Raw genomic sequence first — 18,823 nt, 5'->3', positions numbered from 1 at the left:
TGTACATTAATTTGCATGTATGGTTTGCACTGCGCTGTTTAAATTGGTCAGCGCAGCGCTGTTGAGGATTGTTCGCGCCGCGCTGCCCATTGGGTGTCGCTAGGAACACGTCCGCGCTGCGCTGATCGAACTGGCCGCGGCTCGGACCATTGAACCGCGCAGATGACATGTCAGCGGGCGCGAGCTCTGTAAACCCCCGCTGTCTCGGCCCCACTTTTGCTTTGTTTGGCTTCCCATAGGAAAAGAACTCGTGCGTGTGCAGAAAAGAACTCGCGCGTGTGTGGGACTTGTTAATTTGTGTGCACAATCATATTTTTGTGCTCGTGTTTGTGATTTGCAAGTTCTGCAGGTTTAAATTTTACGTGCGAGCTGTGTCATGGTGCTCACACTGTTGAAATTCACTTGCGCTGCTGTGTTTTTGCGCTTGCGCTGTTTTGTCCAAAATTAAACGCCATACACTACTGCCACCAACTGGAGTGGAGTGGGTACTTTAACCACCTTCCGTTTCAACTGAAATGTGCTTCGTTTCAACTGAAATGCTCTCACACACACAACTGAAATGCTCTCACACACACACTGAAATGCTCTCACACACAACTGAAATGCTTGCATACAACATACTGAAATGCTTGCATACAACATACTGAAATGCTTTCATACAACATACTGAAATGCTTGCATACAACATACTGAAATGCTTTTCAGTTGTGTGTGTGAGAGTGTAATCATTTTAGTTGTATGTATGAGAGCATTTCAGTTGCGTGTGTGAGTGCGTTTCAGTTGCGTGTGTGAGAGCATTTCAGTTGTGTGTGTGAGAGCATTTCAGTTGTGTGTGTGAGAGCATTTCAGTTGTGTGTGTGAGAGCATTTCAGTTGTGTGTGTGAGTGCGTTTCAGTTGCGTGTGTGAGAGCATTTCAGTTGTGTGTGTGAAAGCATTTCAGTTGTGTGTGTGAGAGCATTTCAGTTGTGTGTGTGAGTGCGTTTCAGTTGCGTGTGTGAGAGCATTTCAGTTGTGTGTGTGTGAGCATTTCAGTTGTGTGTGTGTGAGCATTTCAGTTGTGTGTGTGAGAGCATTTCAGTTGTGTGTGTGAGTGCGTTTCAGTTGCGTGTGTGAGAGCATTTCAGTTGCGTGTGTGAGAGCATTTCAGTTGCGTGTGTGTGAGCATTTCAGTTGCGTGTGTGAGAGCATTTCAGTTGCGTGTGTGAGAGCATTTCAGTTGCGTGTGTGAGAGCATTTCAGTTGCGTGTGTGAGCATTTCAGTTGCGTGTGTGAGAGCATTTCAGTTGCGTGTGTGAGAGCATTTCAGTTGAGTGTGTGAGAGCATTTCAGTTGTGTGTGTGAGAGCATTTCAGTTGCGTGTGTGTGAGCATTTCAGTTGTGTGTGTGAGCGTAATATTTTCAGTTGTATGTATGAGAGCGTTTCAGTTGTGTTTGTAAAAGCATTTCACTTGTATGTGTGTGAGCATTTCACTATAGTATGTGAATGAATTTGGTTTCATATGTGTATGTGAGAGGAAAAGTACATGTATGTGCATGGTAATTCTGAATAATGTCCCTAGGGGCACCTCATAGGTTCTGATGCATAAAATGTCATCTTCAGAGTGTTATTGGTATGTGCATTCTGAGATGGTTGAAAAGCCATTATTTATTATATTAAATGGCTGTTTATCATTTTTATTGTGATCTAACAGAATTACTGTTATCCTTTTGATAGCCTATTGTGTGGCCTTTTTTTTCCCTTTTACACAAAGCGCTTAAGTATTGTTTTTTAGGCTGGAAATGTCCAACAGTGTCTCTTACTGAGTGAGAGTTCCACAAACCTAGGATAGGCTACTGCACATTTTAGACCCTACAATTTTACATGATGGCAAATAAATTGTTTTGTCTTGACAATTTTATGTAGTTTTTGTGCCTATGGTCATTCTTATTGCCAGGTCAAATCAATGGGGCCTTCCTGATGTTGTCAAGTAAGCAAAGGCACACATTTCTAATACCATAGATTCCGTTTTTTTCAATACATGGCACATAATTAACAGGTATGAATGTTTCTGAGAACGTGTATGTAAACGTCTTTCAGTAATGTGTATAGACAATTTGCAGGGGGAAGGTTAGGATACATTTATTATGTCCATGCCAGGAAATGGGACTCCGGAAATGGATCCTTTTTAATTGTCGTCACATCCGGCGGCATTACGTGTTATGTGTCTGAGGCAGATACAGCAATGGCAGACGAAAAGCCAAAGGTGCGTGTGTAGAAAAATATGTGTTCTAATATTAACGGCGAGCCTGAATTATTTGATTGTGCTCTTTTTTTGGGGGCATTTTCCTTTCTCTCTCGCGATAATCGTGGAAATATTTACAGTTTTGCATAAAGCCTACGCGCTAATTATCCTGCTCGCTAATGCGCCTAGCACTTAATCTACGCTGCAAGCGACAACTTTGACCGCTCCCGTTATAAGCAACAAAGCTGTCTAAACGGCTAACTTTACTGGCTCGTGGGACCAACTGTGTAGTTTCACGCGGGGACACTGGCAGTACGCGTGGAGTGCTATATCTGGACTCCTGTAATCGCTCATTATAATTAATAAGGGTGAATCGTGCGCATTTATTTCAGTATAGCCTATGTCTTTCGTTGAACGGGAGTATTCTACTTTTTTGCTGCTTAATGTGTAGGGACGGTGTGTGCAGATTCCCCCGATAAGTTAATACGGTAGAGTTTCTTTTCGCCCATTAAGAAAACGAGTGCAAACTCGCTACACAAGTCGATGTTCTCTCTGATCCTAGATTACTTAAGTAGAATGGGAATCTCACATTTGCAATTTACAGCCATAGATCACTTGACTCTGGGCTCATAAGTGTGCAACATCCTTTTTCATTCATCTTGATACACAACCATGCTTCAAACAAACAACACTTATAGTTGTTTATTTATTTGTTTGTCATCTGGATTTACACTGACACACAGAAAAATCCCACATTTCCAAGGTGTAATTTTCACTAACCCCACCCCCTTTATTCACAACAGTATTTCATTATTTCAGGAAGGTGTGAAAACGGAGAATGACCACATTAATCTGAAAGTAGCTGGGCAAGATGGCTCTGTGGTCCAGTTCAAAATCAAGAGGCACACACCCCTCAACAAATTGATGAAAGCATATTGTGAGAGACAGGTAAACTGTTTTACACTCATACAACTGCAACATTTAATTTCTCAGAATAAGAAAAACTGTATTCTTCAGTTAGGTGCATATGAATGTGTTATCTGTATCAGCCACTAATGGTGATTTCACACTTGGTTTGATTGCATTTGCTCCCTCTGACCCCGTTGGTCTCTGTTCACATCATATTTTTTGTGTCCGAATCGTAAACGTGAGTTGAATGTGAGCTACACGCCCACTAGAAGCCTTCAGTCGGCTAAGGAACGTCGCCTTGTACCAACACATAGAGGCACCAAAACACTTTCTCGAACTTTCAGCTTCATCATACCATGTTGTTGGAATGACCTTCCCAACTCCATCCGTGAAGTAGACTCACTCTCCATCTTCAAAAAACGACTTAAAACGCATCTTTTCCAAAAGCACTTAACTAGTCACTAACAAAAAAATTAAAATGTATGTTTTGAACACTATTACTGATGCTAGTGCAACTTTGTAATATGACACTTGTACCACTGTCTCCTTAAGATGATTCACTTATGTTTTCCTCTTTTGTAAGTCACTTTGGATAAAAGCATCAGCCAAATGAATAAATGTAATTGTGAGTATAAGGGGCAGCTGTTTACCACTACATCTAGATAACAACTTGAGATGTCACTGTGTTAAGTGAAGTGTTAAGGTTTGTCTCTTTGGATTTACCATGAAACCTTGCCATGCACAGAACAACATGGCAAGTGTGTTTGTCTCCCGTGGATACATTGAATGTGCAATGATGTGATGAATATTAGCGTTTGTCTGCTGTGAGCCCACGGATGCGTTGGAAGAGATGTGAAGAATGTGAGCTGTTCTCTTAAGGCAGTGTTTCTGAACGCAAGCAGATATGAGAAATGCATTATACCATAATAATTGCGATCGGGAGCCTGCAAAGACTCAAATTATACGTCATCATAAGTGGCTCTCTTCCATGATTTGGTACGGTTGTGTTCATATCAGCAGTGAACCGTACTGAAGTTCACATAAACTGTACCCCAGACCACCTTTTCAAGTGGACCCAGGTGCAGTTTCCGGGTGCGCACTCGAGTTCGGAAAACGGTGTTCACATTATCCAAACGAAACTATCTTTGACATCATTCGACCCCTGGTGCTCAGCAAAATTGCTAGTGTGAAAGTACCCTAAAAGACTGGTAGCCTAATAAAGCCACACCGTAAGCAGCATTGTTGCTGCTGGTATTGTTGTCACAATACCAAAATTTCGATACCAGTAAAATTTCATAGTTCTTGATTCCAATTAAGATTACACCGAAAAAATTGTTAATATGCTGTTGAACACATTCCTTTAGCCTATAAATATTTGTAAATTTCAATGTAACTAATACATTAAAACAATATTTTTCCTTTGAGTGTTTTTTAAGTAAACATTGCTTCAAGTTTAACTTGTTTAATTGCGAAGGCCATGGACCACCATGTGTTTTCAATTGTTTACATTCAGCATATGTACAGTATTGCTGTATGTTGTAATCTGGTCAACCAATACACCATTTAAATGATCTAAGACTGCAGATTCTTTCCAATGAAACATTGATCAATCTAAATGACTTTCAGCCGATGATTTCTTATTTTGTGTGAAGAGTGTACAATAGACAATACAACAACAAAACATGGAGTCCTTACCTTGTTTGTGTTAAGGCAATGTAGTTTGATCCAACAATGATGCCATCCATTTGTTTTGACTGCAATAGTCATTACATAATATCCATTGTAAATCTTTGCCCATAAACAGGCAAACTTGTATAAAAATCCATAGAACATCCATTGTTTACTTCATGAAATCCGGTAAACGTCATCCTTTTGATTCAACAAATTATGTGCATCTAACATAACCTTCTATAAAACAAACCATATCAATGCATTTAGTACAGTGTCTGGAAAAGAAGTATCACACCCCTGATGTTTTCTGAATTCAACTGGCTTCATAGTTTTAGAAAATAACGCATGAGAACAGCCGATTCTGATAACGTCTGTTCAAGCATAAACAAATTTGTTAGGTTAAAAAAAATCTTCAAATTGAAAAAAACGAAATTACAAATACGGCAATATGTGGGCGTTGATACTTTGCATGAAGTATCGCATAATTTCATAAGTGAGGGCACTTCCCATTGGAAGATTTAAATGCACGCTCACTGTGACAAAGGATAGCTGCTGACACCTGCATTCTTCTTGACAACGCTGGCCTTTTCAGAAAGGCACCCAGACAAGCACTTGGATAAAGGCTTTCAGAAAGCAAATTTTTGCTAGACTCTCCTTCAAATTTGAAACATAGCTTGGTAAGACATGGGGCTTTATGTTTTTATGTTTTTAGGTGCTATACCTGAGCATTTTGTGTTTCATGATAAGTGTGAGATATGTTTTTTTTTTGTGTGTGTTTGCACTTTATCTCTGTGTTAGTAGATTTCAGTAATTTTCACCTTTTTTTTTTCTGAATTTTTTTCCTCAAAATAGTGTCTAATCAAATGAATCCAAACATGAATAAAATAAAAATATAACAATTCATTTTCAACATACCATTGTATTTTTTTTATTTTATCAAATGACTGCTTATTACAGTCCTGAATCATCTTTATACCAATATATTAAGCAAAATTACAGGAAACCGTAAAGAAGCACACACTCATTGCTACTGGGTCTTTAGCTGTAATAAGCCTTATGAAACCAAACATTATCACAAAGTAAGGCCTAAAAAAAATATGGATTATTTTATTTTATTTTATTTACAGATCTGCTCCTCAGTCAAAACCTAGCAGCATAAAATCTGTAATGCGTCATATCTAACAATAATTTATTGACGACAGCTGAGAAATGTACATTTTACCTCCTAATATTTTTTTTGTGTCTGGATTAACATACATTTGTATTACTTATATATAATTGTTAAAAAGATCTTCAGCATGTCATGGAAGGCTACATCCACTGTGTGCAATTAGGCAAAGAAGTGTGATGCAGCAGTTTCCTTCAGGAATCAAACTCATGCTTATCATGTTTTACTAAAAAGAGAGAAGACTAATTTTTTTGGGCAACAGGAAGTGATGTAATTCCAAAACTTTACTGTGATAAGTTCTTTGGTTTTGTGTAAAAAATATTGGAACGAAATTAATCTGTTATTAACTGGTTACTAGCATTTGAAAAAAATAAATTAACAATTAAAAGTGAATTTGTACCCGTTTTCGCTTACGTTCTGCAAAAAAAAAAATTCTTTGAACCATTTTTAGTCCCTGGTTTTAAGTGATTTAACATGTTCAGAGACTGTGTATTTATTTAATTAAATCACATCCATTTGCGGTTTAATAAGCAAACTAGGACATTGGCATTACTAATGCTGTCGCTCTAACTTTATGCATGGACTGCGCATCTGGCCATATCTTTAGAAAACCGATCACAGATGAGATGTACTGCCAGTAAATGTAACTAAATTTCACTTGTGCAGCTGGCGAACATTTTTTGATTGAGGTAGTACCATGCTATAGTTCTTTCCCTGCTGTCCACTAACCTGTAAGAACAAACCTAGCAAGTGTTGAATTGCGTCAAGAATTTTAATTACCCCCACAACATTTATGCAGTTGTGCAAATAATTTAACAGCGGAGGTATGGCGCTACTGAATGCATATCCCTATATATACCATGATATACCGATCAGCCACAACATTAAAATCACCTGCCTAATATTGTGTAGGTTCCCCTGCATAAAAGAGTGCCAACCAGAATGTCATTCTGAGATGTTATTCTTCTCACCACAACTGTATATTGCAGTTATCGGAGTTACCATAGACCATGTCAGTTTGAACTATATTCTAGAGACTGTTGTGCGTGAAAATACCATGAGATCAGCAGTTACAGAAATACTCAAACCAGCCCATCAGGCACCAACCTCTTCGTCTATGACATCTGAAACTGAAAACTATTTATTTGAAATGATGCTGCATCCATTCCGCTAGGTTTCAGGGTAAGTCCAAGATGACACGAGACAAAAGTTACTGAGTACACCTTTAATGTTTTAATGGACAACTGACTTTAACAGAAAGGATATTAAAAGACACATGAAATTGAAATCGAGGGTGTGGACCTCATCTTTGAACACATATTACACGAAACGTTTTGATGCAACCTAACTCGCATAATCTGTATTGATTTACGTGTACAAATATTTTAAGTTCTCGTTCAAATCTACAACTTCGAGTTTAGCAATACTTTTTGCCTTTCAACAGACATACAACAGGTGCGATACACTGGTTAGTATTAGGAATAGGGATGCACAGATACCACTTTCTCTTCCGATATCAGAAATCTCCGTAATTCTCGGTTGATTCCGATACCAGTATTGTGTTTTTGCATAATTTAGAATATCTTTACATTATTGTGTGGATCTAATTGGGTGTGCTCTTTAATATGTAAAGAAACACAAACCTCTTAAATACACATTATTTCAATATAAATGTATAGATTATTAAGAAACACTTTATTATTAACTATTATACTGGATAATGTAGCAGCAAAATTAACCAGTAAAGGCATCAGTAGAAAAGAAGTTCTTTTTTCAACTTTTATCTGGACTTAAAAGGATTCAGATCTTTTTTTTTTTTTGTTCTATTTATTTGTAAGACATCAGTCCACTTCATTCAGTTATTTTTTGGAACACATTCAACATAAATATTGCTATAATTTGTAAACAAATGATAATAATATATTATAATAGTAATATATCTCAATCGTGCACCTTTAACTTTAAAACCCGCTGGCTTTTATTTTGACAATCTGAACTCTCCAGGAAGTCCTGTAAGTGTGTCTGTTTGTAGTCAAGTTCACAGTAGTTTAATTAGCTTATTATGCAAATTCTGGCAAACAAAAAAAATGTAATGAATAAAAGCACCTCCAGTGCCAGTCTAAATGCATATTATAAGTGAACCGAACTTTTGATCATCTACATCTGATATGATGTTTGTGAGTAGCGCTCAAATATTGCGCACCTTGTGAAGGCTAAAAATAGCCCATTTGCAAGTGGCTTTGAATGGGTCATGTGAACTATAATTGTGTTGTCATGGTTCTTTTTTTTTTTTTTTTTTCATTTTTGGAGCTTGACAGTAACAAACATGACTAACACACAGTATCGGATTTGGGTCGGACCGATACCCTATCCGTCTAAAAGCCTAAGTATCGGAGCCGATCCAGGAACTGGATCGGTGCATCCCTAATAAGGAATGGGCATTTTTGAGTAATTTTGCATATTTAGTGACACATAACCTTAAGTTATAATGACTACGGATGAGCATTATGAAGCCGTCTTCACTTGTAGTAGCGATAGGCTGCATAGGTTTAGGAGAGATTTTTCTTAACAAAATCAATGCTTATGTATTTTAATTCATGAAACTATGAAGTTTTACTGTACTTGTAAAAGCCTAATTAAACATTTATATTAGACCTCTCTCCCCCTCGTTAATGTTTATTAGGCCGACCATTATGTTATTTGTTTGCACTTCATAATAGATATTAACATTCCTTTCCTATTAATATTATGATAATAGCCTACTATATTTTTTTAGGTTAATTTTAATGGTATTTTACCATGTACTGTGCATACTTATTTTATTTTACTATATGTTATGTGTACTGTATGTAGGCTACTATTATTTGAAATTTAACATTTGGTTTTCTAAAGCTTAGTATCATATCATCATCATCCATTTCCCACAGTTGCTGATGTTGTCATTGTATCAATATTTCAATTGTAGGATCTTACACAGTTGTCGTCATTTTCCATAGATTTAATTAAATGCTTTTCAGTAGGATACTCATGATTATTCATGTGAATTATAAGATGGGAGAATGATAAGGCACACAGAGTTCCTTGTTGTTGTCCCCTAAAGGGCAATGGCTGGGCATTCTCATGTACAGTATAGCCCATTTGCCTCCAACAACTTGGAACTGAATTAAATGTTTTATTTGAAAATCATATCTGATTATACATTATGGATGTTTATTATATCAACATAAGGGAGAACTAACATCACTTTCTAGCTGGAAAGGAAGCTGTAAAAGATCCATAGTGAAAGGCAGATTAAAAATGTGATTTAGAGCAGGACCATGTACAGATCCAAATGGAGGAGAGGAGGCATTGCATCAGAAAGACGCATCTTTTCATTGAATTAAGCCCCAGAACGAACTGGTGACATTTAGAACTAAATCTGGCCAAAAAGGAAGTGCTTTTGTGTTTGTTCGGTTGGAGATTTGTTTTCTTATCACTTTAATGTACATAAATAAATGCACAAATCTCCAGACTTGTCCATTGTACTTTATTTTCTAAAAATATATGTGAGACATGCTGTCATTTAGAGTAACCTACCCCCTGTGTGCCCTCCTTCAGCTGGTGGTCAAGTTAAGGCACTGATATACTTCTGGAGAAGTTCTTCGTTCTCCATTCAAAATATGTTCTAAACAGCAGAGAAACGGTATACTGTTTGCAAACATTCAGATACATAAAATAACGTACTTTTAAAAGTATAATATTGTGCGTAATTTGAGTTTAAATGCCAACTGTGTTGTTTTCAATGCTATGGTTACTAACATACTCAGAAAGATACTATAGGTTTTGGAACCGAAAGTTGATGTTAACCGCTTGCGCGGAGTAAACTTACACAGTTTAGTCACTTAAATCTGCTTTCTGGAATGGACCCCAGGTCTACATTGTCTATGTTTTTTACAGGGGCTCACAATGAGGCAGATTCGGTTCCGGTTTGATGGGCAGCCAATTAATGAGACTGACACACCATCTCAGGTACAGTTCAATGATTTGGCCAGTTTTTAATCTCAGCATACATTTATTTCAAATTTTAAATTGTGTTTTATGTATCTTTTTGCAGTTGGAAATGGAGGATGAAGATACAATTGATGTATTTCAACAACAAACAGGGGGCCTAATGTAAATAGTAGCTACCTCCGCCCTCCATCACAATGGTACCCATTGTCCTCCTCTTCCTTCCCCTCCCTCGGTCTTTTTAATTTTTTATAGGCTGACCTTCCTCCACCTTGTCAAAACCTTACAGACTGAAATGGCCATCAGAGTTCCCAAATCATATGGACAAAATGTTTTGTTTGTTAAATATATTTGTTTATGCATCGACATGTTTCAACAGACGAGGACCTAAGTCTGTGGATTGAAGAGGGTGTTCTTTTTTCTGTTTAATTATGCAGGTAAATAGAATTTTGGTCAGTGTCGGTGCTTAAGCACTGTTTGTTCAGAACAGTTGGGCTTTTATATCTTGTATATGTTGATGTAGTTCTCTTTTGTACTCTTTTATTCAGCAACTAGTGTTGTGAAGTGAAATGTGTTAATCAAATTTTGTGTTAAAACTGTTTTACTAAACCACCCTAACTAAACGTTATTTGGTCCCTTTGGGCAGATGAAATGTTGGTCTTGACTGTTTTAATTTTTGCCATAAATTGAAATAAAGTGAAATGTATTCTAAAATATGGATGTGTATCAGCAACCACCTCATGATATGTGTATCATGATTCATCACAATATAATTTGATCTCTATTGAAATGTGTGAGCGGTGTTCTTGATGTTCTAACTTCTCATAAGCAGGTCTGATCTCCCTGAGAAATGCCGCTCTAAGAGTTTGCGCTTATTTACACTACCTTCTTCGTTATTGAAATGTTAAATAGACTAATAAAAACATTGATACAGGGATCAGTATCAATACAATATCTTGAGAAAAAGAATGGCTATATATATTGCACAGTCCAAGTATAACAATAATATATAATTTAACAATTCTGCCAAACAAAGTGTTAACTGAGACACCATTTGTTACCATTATTGCATTGAAAAGAAAAACAGTCAGGTTTAGCCAGGCAAAATTAACCATCCCACATTCTCCTCTATAGATTCACTGTAGCATTACAATCAGAATTTGTTCAAAGACGTTTAGCTTTAGGCTTTAATTTTGCCAGCATTTTAGTCATTGTGCGACTCAATTTATTAAATAGTAAATTTGGTAAATGCTCTCTGGCGCCGCTCTAGTGGCAGATTGGTTGAACTGCAACACTCAGCGTTTAATGGGCGTGTACAAGAGCGCAGATTCCGCACCAAGAGACTGATAACCCGAGCTGGAGACGCTCTTTGTGGGTTGATAAGAGTATTTTGTCGGCTATTGTTTGGGAAAAGCTTTGAACAGAAGCTGTGAGTACTCCAGATGACGACCACCACCAATTTTCAAGGCATGGACCCGAGCGCCAGGAACAGCTCCAGGTGCTAAGAGATTACAATAGGAAGAAAACGGTGCACATGCTTTTACTTTTTAGCCAACAGCTAATGATTTAACCGTTTAAAATGACTAACGCTATCTTAAGACGTTATCTGAGCTATAATATCATTGACTGTGACAGTTTACTCTTACAGTGGTATATAATTGGTATATAAACGTTTGGCGAGGCTGCTGAGATGAAGATATGCGCAGAGAGGAAAGCACCATCTTCGGTTAAAAAACTATTTGTAGGGACAAAAGCTCTGATTCTAAGTCAAAGTTTAATTAACTTTAACATCCCATCAAAGCCGCCCTTTTAGCTGGTTTATTGTCCAAATATTTGTCTATCTGGCTGTGTCTCAAAATCATGTGAGATGGGAATTCATTCAGCGCTAACAGCATATTTTAAGCATCACTGATTCTTTCCGACTCCGCAAAGTGTGTGTGTGACTGGAAACAGGACTGATGCCCCAAAATGCTGTCAGGTTGACCGCTCACTAGGTTTCGAGACAGCCTCTGACTGCAGCATCTTCCAGACCGGAGGCAGTAACTCAGCCTGTAATTAATGACATGATTGCTGTGTAATTAAACCAGGTATTTAATTAATTGTATGATGCGCTTGTTCATTTGAAACGAGACCGTTCTCCCATTTTTCTGAAAACGAGAGGATGAAGCGCATGTGTTTTTGATGTTGGGTGCGGTTCAGCTTCTTTTGATAAGAGTATTTGCCTGCTCCCAAGGATTTTTACTGAGTTCTCTATAAAGACGTGCAGATAGGTGTATTCTTCCTCAGTTTATCAGCTTCTCGGAATGGTGGGTGAATTTGAGAAAGGTTTATCTCAACACAGAAGCATGGTGTCTGCAGCCTTCAGTTCAATGTAGCTTTATTTTCATGACTGTTAAAGAACAGTAGTATTGATATATATATATATATATATATATATATATATATATATATATCTCAATACTTCTGTTCAAATCAGTGTACTGTTCATGAGAAAATGAACAAAACTTCAAACTAGTCAACTATATTATTACTCTACTAAGGCAAAGGTAGTACATTTTAAGTGCTAACCACACAAATGCAGATTGAGATTCACCCAATAATACTGTCAACAATTAAAGGGATTGTTCACACAAATATGAAAATTCTCATTCATCATTTAATCACCCTCATGCCATCCCAGATATGACGTTATTTCTTCAGCAGAACACAAACAAAGATTTTTAGAAGAATATATCTGTAGATCCTTACAATGCAAGTGAATGGTGGCCAGACCTTTTGTAGCTCCAAAAATCACATGAAGGAAACAAATTAATCTGTATGACTTCAATGGTTAAATCTACGTATATCTTTAGAAGAGACATTATAGGTGTGGGTGAGAAACAGATCAATATGTATGTCCTTTTATTCACTCAAACTGTCAACTTTCACTTTAACATCGTGGTGCCTGTTTAGTTTCACTTCGCATCTGAAAGTGAAAGTAAAAAGTAAATATTGATCTGTTTCTCACCCACACCTGTCATATCGCTTCTGAAGATAACCAGTGGAGTCATTTGGATTAATTTTATGTTTCCTTTGTGATTTTTGGAGCTACAAAGTTCTGGCCACCATTCACTTGCATTGTAAGGACAGAGATATTCTTATAAAATCTTTGTATTCTGCTGAAGAAAGAAAGCCATACACATCTGGGATGGCATGAGGGTGAGTAAATGAAGACTGAAGGTGAACTATGGGGGGGGGGGCAAACCCGCACGAATTGGTAACTGGCTTTGGTGGCTGGAGTCCATGCCTTAGGGGCACTGGGATGGGCTGTTGAGAGAGAGCAGAGTAAGAGGAGAGGGGGGAAGAAGAAGACAGCGGGGAAACATAGGGGGAGGCGAGAGAGAGAGAGTGGGAGGGCTCTTCCACCCTCTGGAATGCCAACAAATGGTCCTCCGCCAGTTGGACGGCTTCCTCCAGCGACTTCGGCTGGTGGCACTGGACCCATTCCGCCATTCCTTTCAGTAGCCGATGGGTCAGCTGCTCCAGCACCAACTGGCCGATCACTCCCTCGACGTTGCGGTCCTCCATTAGCAGCCACTTTCGGAAGGCTTCCTGGAGCCATTGGGTGATGCCGCCGGCAGTTGTTGTACCGCGAGTTGGGCTTCCCCGGACAACAAAGGAATGAGCCTGGCAACCCACTGAGTACGCGGCCAGCCCTAGATCTCCGCTGTCTGCTTAAACAGATCCAAGAAGGCCTCTGGATCATCCTCTGCCCCATCTTCATGAGAGGGGCCGGGGGCATGGGGGCTGCTGTGTCCGGGGTCGTGGCCAGGCTTTCTCCTGGCTGAGGAGGCTCCGGATTGCATGCCTGTCCTCTGCTTGAGCTTGAAATATCGCATGGAAACGACGATCTTAGTCTTTGCGTAGCTCAAGCAGGGCCTGATGGTGGGTGTAGTGCTGTCCGGCTAGGGACTTGAGGAATTCAGCCAACTTCGTGGACTCCATGACGGCATAATTTCCTCCAATTTCCCGTGTTTCGGCACTAGTGTAAAGGGATTATACATAGGGTGGGAAAGGAGGAAAAAGGAATTGGGTTCTTCAACTCAAAGGTAAGATTTTAATAAACAAACTTAAAGGGCTTTTCAGCGCAACACTCTTGAGATAACAACACAGCATCTTTCCGACCGGTAGATCTCTCCCCGTCTCGTTGCTGGCATGGTTGCTTTATCAGCCCTCCCTGCAACTAGAAACCGGTTTTAGACATTATCAGGCTCAGGTGTGTGCACCTTTACTGCTTTCTTTCTCTCCGGAAGAACGCTCAACCATGCCCCCGCTGCCGCATATTCCTTTAAAGCTGACAGGAAATGAACAGGAAATCACCTACAATATAAAATACACTTAAAAGTAACAAACAAGTCAGACAAGCTTGACCTTACAAAAGCTACGTTGCATATGTAATGTCGTCAATTGAATTTGCCTTAATTTGTCATCCTAGAGTGCTGCGCCCACCAGGCGGAGGGTCAAACATCTGCTTTGGCACGGATGATGAAAAACCTGTGACCCGCAAAAACAAAATGGCATCTAGTATATTTGCTGAACCCGAGGACCCTCATGCCCGTCGAAGGAACAATCCACCAGGTGCTGATTTTTAGTCCCGAATTTTCTGGTCAATGGTTGCCCTGATGATTGTGTAATGCCTACCCTTACCTATACTAAAAAGGAATAGAAGAGAATTCTCTCATCATTTACTCTCTTTCTTCTGCTGAACACAAATTAAGATTGTTAGAAAAATATCTTTGCTCTGTAGGTCCATACAATGCAAGTATGAGTCCCAAAATGTTGACACTCCAAAAACGACATAAAGCCAGCATAAAAATAATCAATACGACTCCAGTGGTTAAATCCAAATCTTCAGAAGTGATATAATAGGTGTGGGTGAGAAACAGATAAATATTTAAGTCCATTTTTGCTAGAAATTCTTCTCCCTGCCCAGAAAGGGGTGTATGCATGAAGAATGTGAATCACCAAAAACACAAGAAGAAGAAAGTGAAAGTTAAAGTGGAGATTGACTGAGCAGGGATGAGAGAATTTATTGAGAGAATTTATTGAAAACAATTTACTAAAATATTGATCTGTTTCTCACCCACACCTATCAAATGTTTCTGAAGACATTGATTTAGCCACTGGAGTCTTATGGATTACTTTTATGCTGCCCTATGTGATTTGTAGAGTTTAACATTTTTGGCACCCATTCACTTGGACCTACACAACTTCACAACTTTCACAACTCAGTTTCATCAAGAAGCTAAAAGGGTTTCCCCCTATTTGAGGAGCTAATTATTGTTTACATATCTGTTTTACATTTAGGAACGTGTTATGAATGCTAACTCATAAGTATTATAAACTTGATTATATTCCCAATCAAAATGTTAATATATCCAGTTCTGATTTGCATTTATCTTTTCTTATACCTGTCTGTCCTGTGCACTATATTATGCTCCAAATAGTACATTTCATCTCAAGGTTGTTAAATATTTTTGTGGGTATACTTTTACTGCCCTCAGAGTGGAAAAATTACACACAGTTGTAGATCTGAAACAACAGCATTTGTCAGTAGCAGATAGCAATAACTGCCAACTAAGGTATATGAGCAACATGTAGTTTGCAGAATTGTCTTCAGTTCAAGTAAGGTAAATGCTGTAGTGGGACAGTACATTGTATTCATAAGTAAATAAAAAGCTTCTTATACAAATCATTCTACCACATGCTTAAAACAAATAAATAATAATCTGGAACATAGATTTTCTCCATTATTTTGTCAGGTCAATGCAAAGGTGCTTTTACAAATCTGCTTTGTTTTAAGGTGGGAAGCCTACAGGTGTGCTGTGTGGAGAGCCCTCTGCCCCTCTCAGAAGATGTAATGTGCTACCAGTCAACCATAGTACCACCACACTTGACAGCAGTATACCTGTGGTGAGATGGGACAATTTCAGCTATTATTAAGTAAAAACAAACTTGTCTTCAAAGTTCTTATCTGAACAGTCTTCAATTTATTATACACCAATCAGCCACAACATTAAAACCACCTGCCTAATATTGTGTAGGTCCCCCTCGTGCCGCGCCATCCCACATCTCAGAATAGCATTCTGAGATTATATTCTTCTCAACACAATTGTGCAGAGTATTTATCTGAGTTATTATAGACTTTGTCAGTTCGAACCAGTCTGGCCATTCTCTGTTTACATCTCTCATCAACAATGCGTTTCCATCCACAGAGCTGCTGCTCACTGGATGTTTTTTGTTTTTTGCACCATTCGGAGTAAATTCTAGATACTGTTATGCATGAAAATCTTAGGAGATTACAGAAATACTCATACAGTTACAGAAATACTCATACCAGCCCAAACATGCCATGCTCCAAATTACCGAGATACATGTTTTCCCCATTCTGATTGTTGATGTGAACATTAACTGAAGCTCCTGACCCGTATCTGCGTGATTACTACTGCCACACGATTGGCTGATTAGATAATCACATGGATGATTGTTGGTGCCTGAGTATTTCTATACCTGCTGATTTCCTGGGGTTTTCACATACAACAGTCTCTAGAATTTACTCAGAAAGGTGCCAAAAAAAAAAAGCATCCAGTGAGTGGCAGTTCTGTGGATGTAAATGCCTTGTTAATGAGAAAGGTCAACCGAGAATGGCCAGACTGGTTCGAACTGAAAAAGTCTACAGTAATTAAGATAACCGCTCTGTACAATTGTGGTGAGAAGAATATCATTTTGGAATGCTATTCTGAGATGCGGCTTGGTGCTGTTTTGGCGGCACGAGGGGGACCTACACAGTATTAGGCAGGTGGTTTTAATGTTGTGTTAAAAGTTTTTAACATTTAAAGTGGTTTTAAATGTTTTGTAAAATGTATCGCTTCTTTCAGGGATGACACCTAGAATATGCTTTTATTTATTTACAGAATGGTGATGAAGACATAATCAATGTTGGTGAGTATTCTTACTCTTTCCACATATATAAGTGCATAAGTGCACCAACAGCATTTAGGAGACTAAAAATGAAAGTGAATGTACAAAATAGATCTTAAAACCAACTGCTCTCCTATGGGTTTTTTTCTACCTGAATTAATAAATAAATTGTTCTGATTGTTATTTTTTTTTTTCTTTTGATTTTTATTTTCACAGATAGTACAGAAGAACCTAAACCTGTTCAGGAACATAATGAGAAACCAGCTTCCCCCTCCCTCACTGCAACAGAGCAGCCTACAGCTGGGGTTCCCTCTGGCCGTAGAAATCCGCCAGGGGGCAAATCCTCTCTCATCTTAGGCTAAAGATTTGGCTCACCTTAGGATAAGATCTGGGCCTATTTGAATTGAGCATCTCAGAATAAATGTGCTGTTCTGTGGCCAGTGCCCATTCTCTGTATAATTGTGTCCATAATGCTATATAATTTCAGATCTTGACAGAGAAGTCAGATCTAGTCAGAGAAGTGTGCTACATATCTTTGAGTTATCATCACAAAGAATGAGCAGTTTTGTCCTGACTGAAATAGGTATGTGCTCTTTACAGGAAAATCTGTTACTGTCAGATACATCAAACTATATTTGCCAGAATCTGCCCACGCTGTTCAATTAAACTTGCCATTCAAGTTTAACATTAAGAAGGTGAAACTACACTGCATCCATGTCTACTCTAAACAATTCCATTTTTGTTATGCTTTAGTTTTGTAAATTAATACATTGTGTGCCAGGCCTGCTGATTTGTATTATTCCATAACTGCAAATGAAAGAAAAAAGGTGAAACATTTGTTGAAAATATAAATAAATAAATGAAACATTTACTAACAAATGCACCAACATGTGAGATTTGGAATTTAGAGGTGGTTACACCATAACAGCTAAATGCCAAAGTAGGGATGGGCAATAGCACTTATTTTCTTTTAGATCCAATATTGTCCAATATTGTCGATACCAATACTTCTGATAATTATTATTTTTTTTTTTTGCGATTACTTGGTATAAAATGGGTAATTTAAAATAATATTTTTTGTCATTATTCAAGTCATTAATTTTTTAGCCTAAAGAGAAAATGATTAGACTTCTGTTTTGTTTACCCTTACAAAAATTAACCATTTCACTACAGTAACTATAGTTTTTGGTATTTTCATGGTCTTTAGTTAAACCATAGTTACCACACAATTAACCATGGTTACTAATACAATTTTACTGTAGTAAAACAATAGTTCCAATTTGAACGTTCTGATCGGTGGTCCGTCTGTCTGTCTTGCCAGTGCATCTCCTTGCGCGTTTAGAGAGAATACATTTTTTTAAAAACACACACACAAATCACTCAACGGTGCTGTGGCATTGCGTTATCAAATTGAAAAAGTTCCGGGTCAAAAGCTCGTTGTTCTGGCGGCCACACATATCACTTATTTCAGGTGGGCAAATCCTAAAACAGATAGAAGGGCATACGACATATGCCTGTGTAGCCTATGCCCTAGACTACACACCAGCTGTTTCTCAGATTTTCTATAATTACCTCTACAAGGGACTGATCCCTCTTGTTTGAATGAGTCTTGAGACGGTGCTTATCTGCTTGTGTCTTTCAGCATTTGTGAATGTTAAGATGAGTGGATGAAGAAACAGTTCCCATCCTGCACAAGTATTTGCTAACATAGCCTAATCCATTTTTATTTCACTGTGAAGCTTATGATTATTTATTGATCGTGGTAACCAAATGATAATATTCCAAGTTAAAAAAATACATTTTTTAGAATCAATATTTTTGTGTGAGGATCGATATTTTTGATACAACACCAGTATCGGAAGTATCGTTACTTTTAGGATCGATCCGCCCATCTTCGTCATAGTG

At 38.2% G+C, this 18,823-nt stretch overlaps 2 protein-coding genes and 1 pseudogene across 2 annotated transcripts; 2 read left to right on the top strand and 1 right to left on the bottom strand.

Moving 5' to 3' along the window:
- Positions 1–18,823, bottom strand: part of LOC127646988 (trinucleotide repeat-containing gene 6C protein-like) — a 551,486-nt pseudogene that overhangs the window by 54,386 nt on the left and 478,277 nt on the right.
- On the top strand, positions 2,125–10,753 carry LOC127646993 (small ubiquitin-related modifier 3-like). The gene is made up of 4 exons (XM_052131029.1): positions 2,125–2,244; positions 3,043–3,171; positions 9,908–9,979; positions 10,065–10,753. Exons 1-4 carry the CDS (start codon positions 2,224–2,226, stop codon positions 10,125–10,127), a joined length of 285 nt encoding a protein of 94 aa, XP_051986989.1. The 5' UTR covers positions 2,125–2,223; the 3' UTR covers positions 10,128–10,753.
- Positions 11,308–17,739, top strand: jpt1a (Jupiter microtubule associated homolog 1a). Its single transcript, XM_052131028.1, has 5 exons — positions 11,308–11,456; positions 14,433–14,575; positions 15,801–15,910; positions 16,912–16,939; positions 17,135–17,739. Exons 1-5 carry the CDS (start codon positions 11,401–11,403, stop codon positions 17,278–17,280), a joined length of 483 nt encoding a protein of 160 aa, XP_051986988.1. The 5' UTR covers positions 11,308–11,400; the 3' UTR covers positions 17,281–17,739.

Source organism: Xyrauchen texanus, chromosome 7 (assembly GCF_025860055.1).
Source record: "Xyrauchen texanus isolate HMW12.3.18 chromosome 7, RBS_HiC_50CHRs, whole genome shotgun sequence".
Taxonomy (NCBI): Eukaryota; Metazoa; Chordata; class Actinopteri; order Cypriniformes; family Catostomidae; genus Xyrauchen; species Xyrauchen texanus.
Note: the sequence above shows the minus strand (reverse complement) of the source record. Positions and strands in the feature narration are given on the sequence as shown.

What these genes read in the sequence shown, in the direction of transcription:
- LOC127646993 (XM_052131029.1), top strand. Translation starts at nt 2,224, where the DNA reads ATGGCAGACGAAAAGCCAAAG. An exon ending in TGGCAGACGAAAAGCCAAAG is followed by an intron (nt 2,245 to 3,042) that starts GTGCGTGTGTAG and finishes TCATTATTTCAG; the next exon opens with GAAGGTGTGAAAACGGAGAA. An exon ending in AGACTGACACACCATCTCAG is followed by an intron (nt 9,980 to 10,064) that starts GTACAGTTCAAT and finishes ATCTTTTTGCAG; the next exon opens with TTGGAAATGGAGGATGAAGA.
- jpt1a (XM_052131028.1), top strand. Translation starts at nt 11,401, where the DNA reads ATGACGACCACCACCAATTTTCAAGGCATGGACCCGAGCGCCAGGAAC. An exon ending in TTGACAGCAGTATACCTGTG is followed by an intron (nt 15,911 to 16,911) that starts GTGAGATGGGAC and finishes ATTTATTTACAG; the next exon opens with AATGGTGATGAAGACATAAT. An exon ending in TGAAGACATAATCAATGTTG is followed by an intron (nt 16,940 to 17,134) that starts GTGAGTATTCTT and finishes TTATTTTCACAG; the next exon opens with ATAGTACAGAAGAACCTAAA.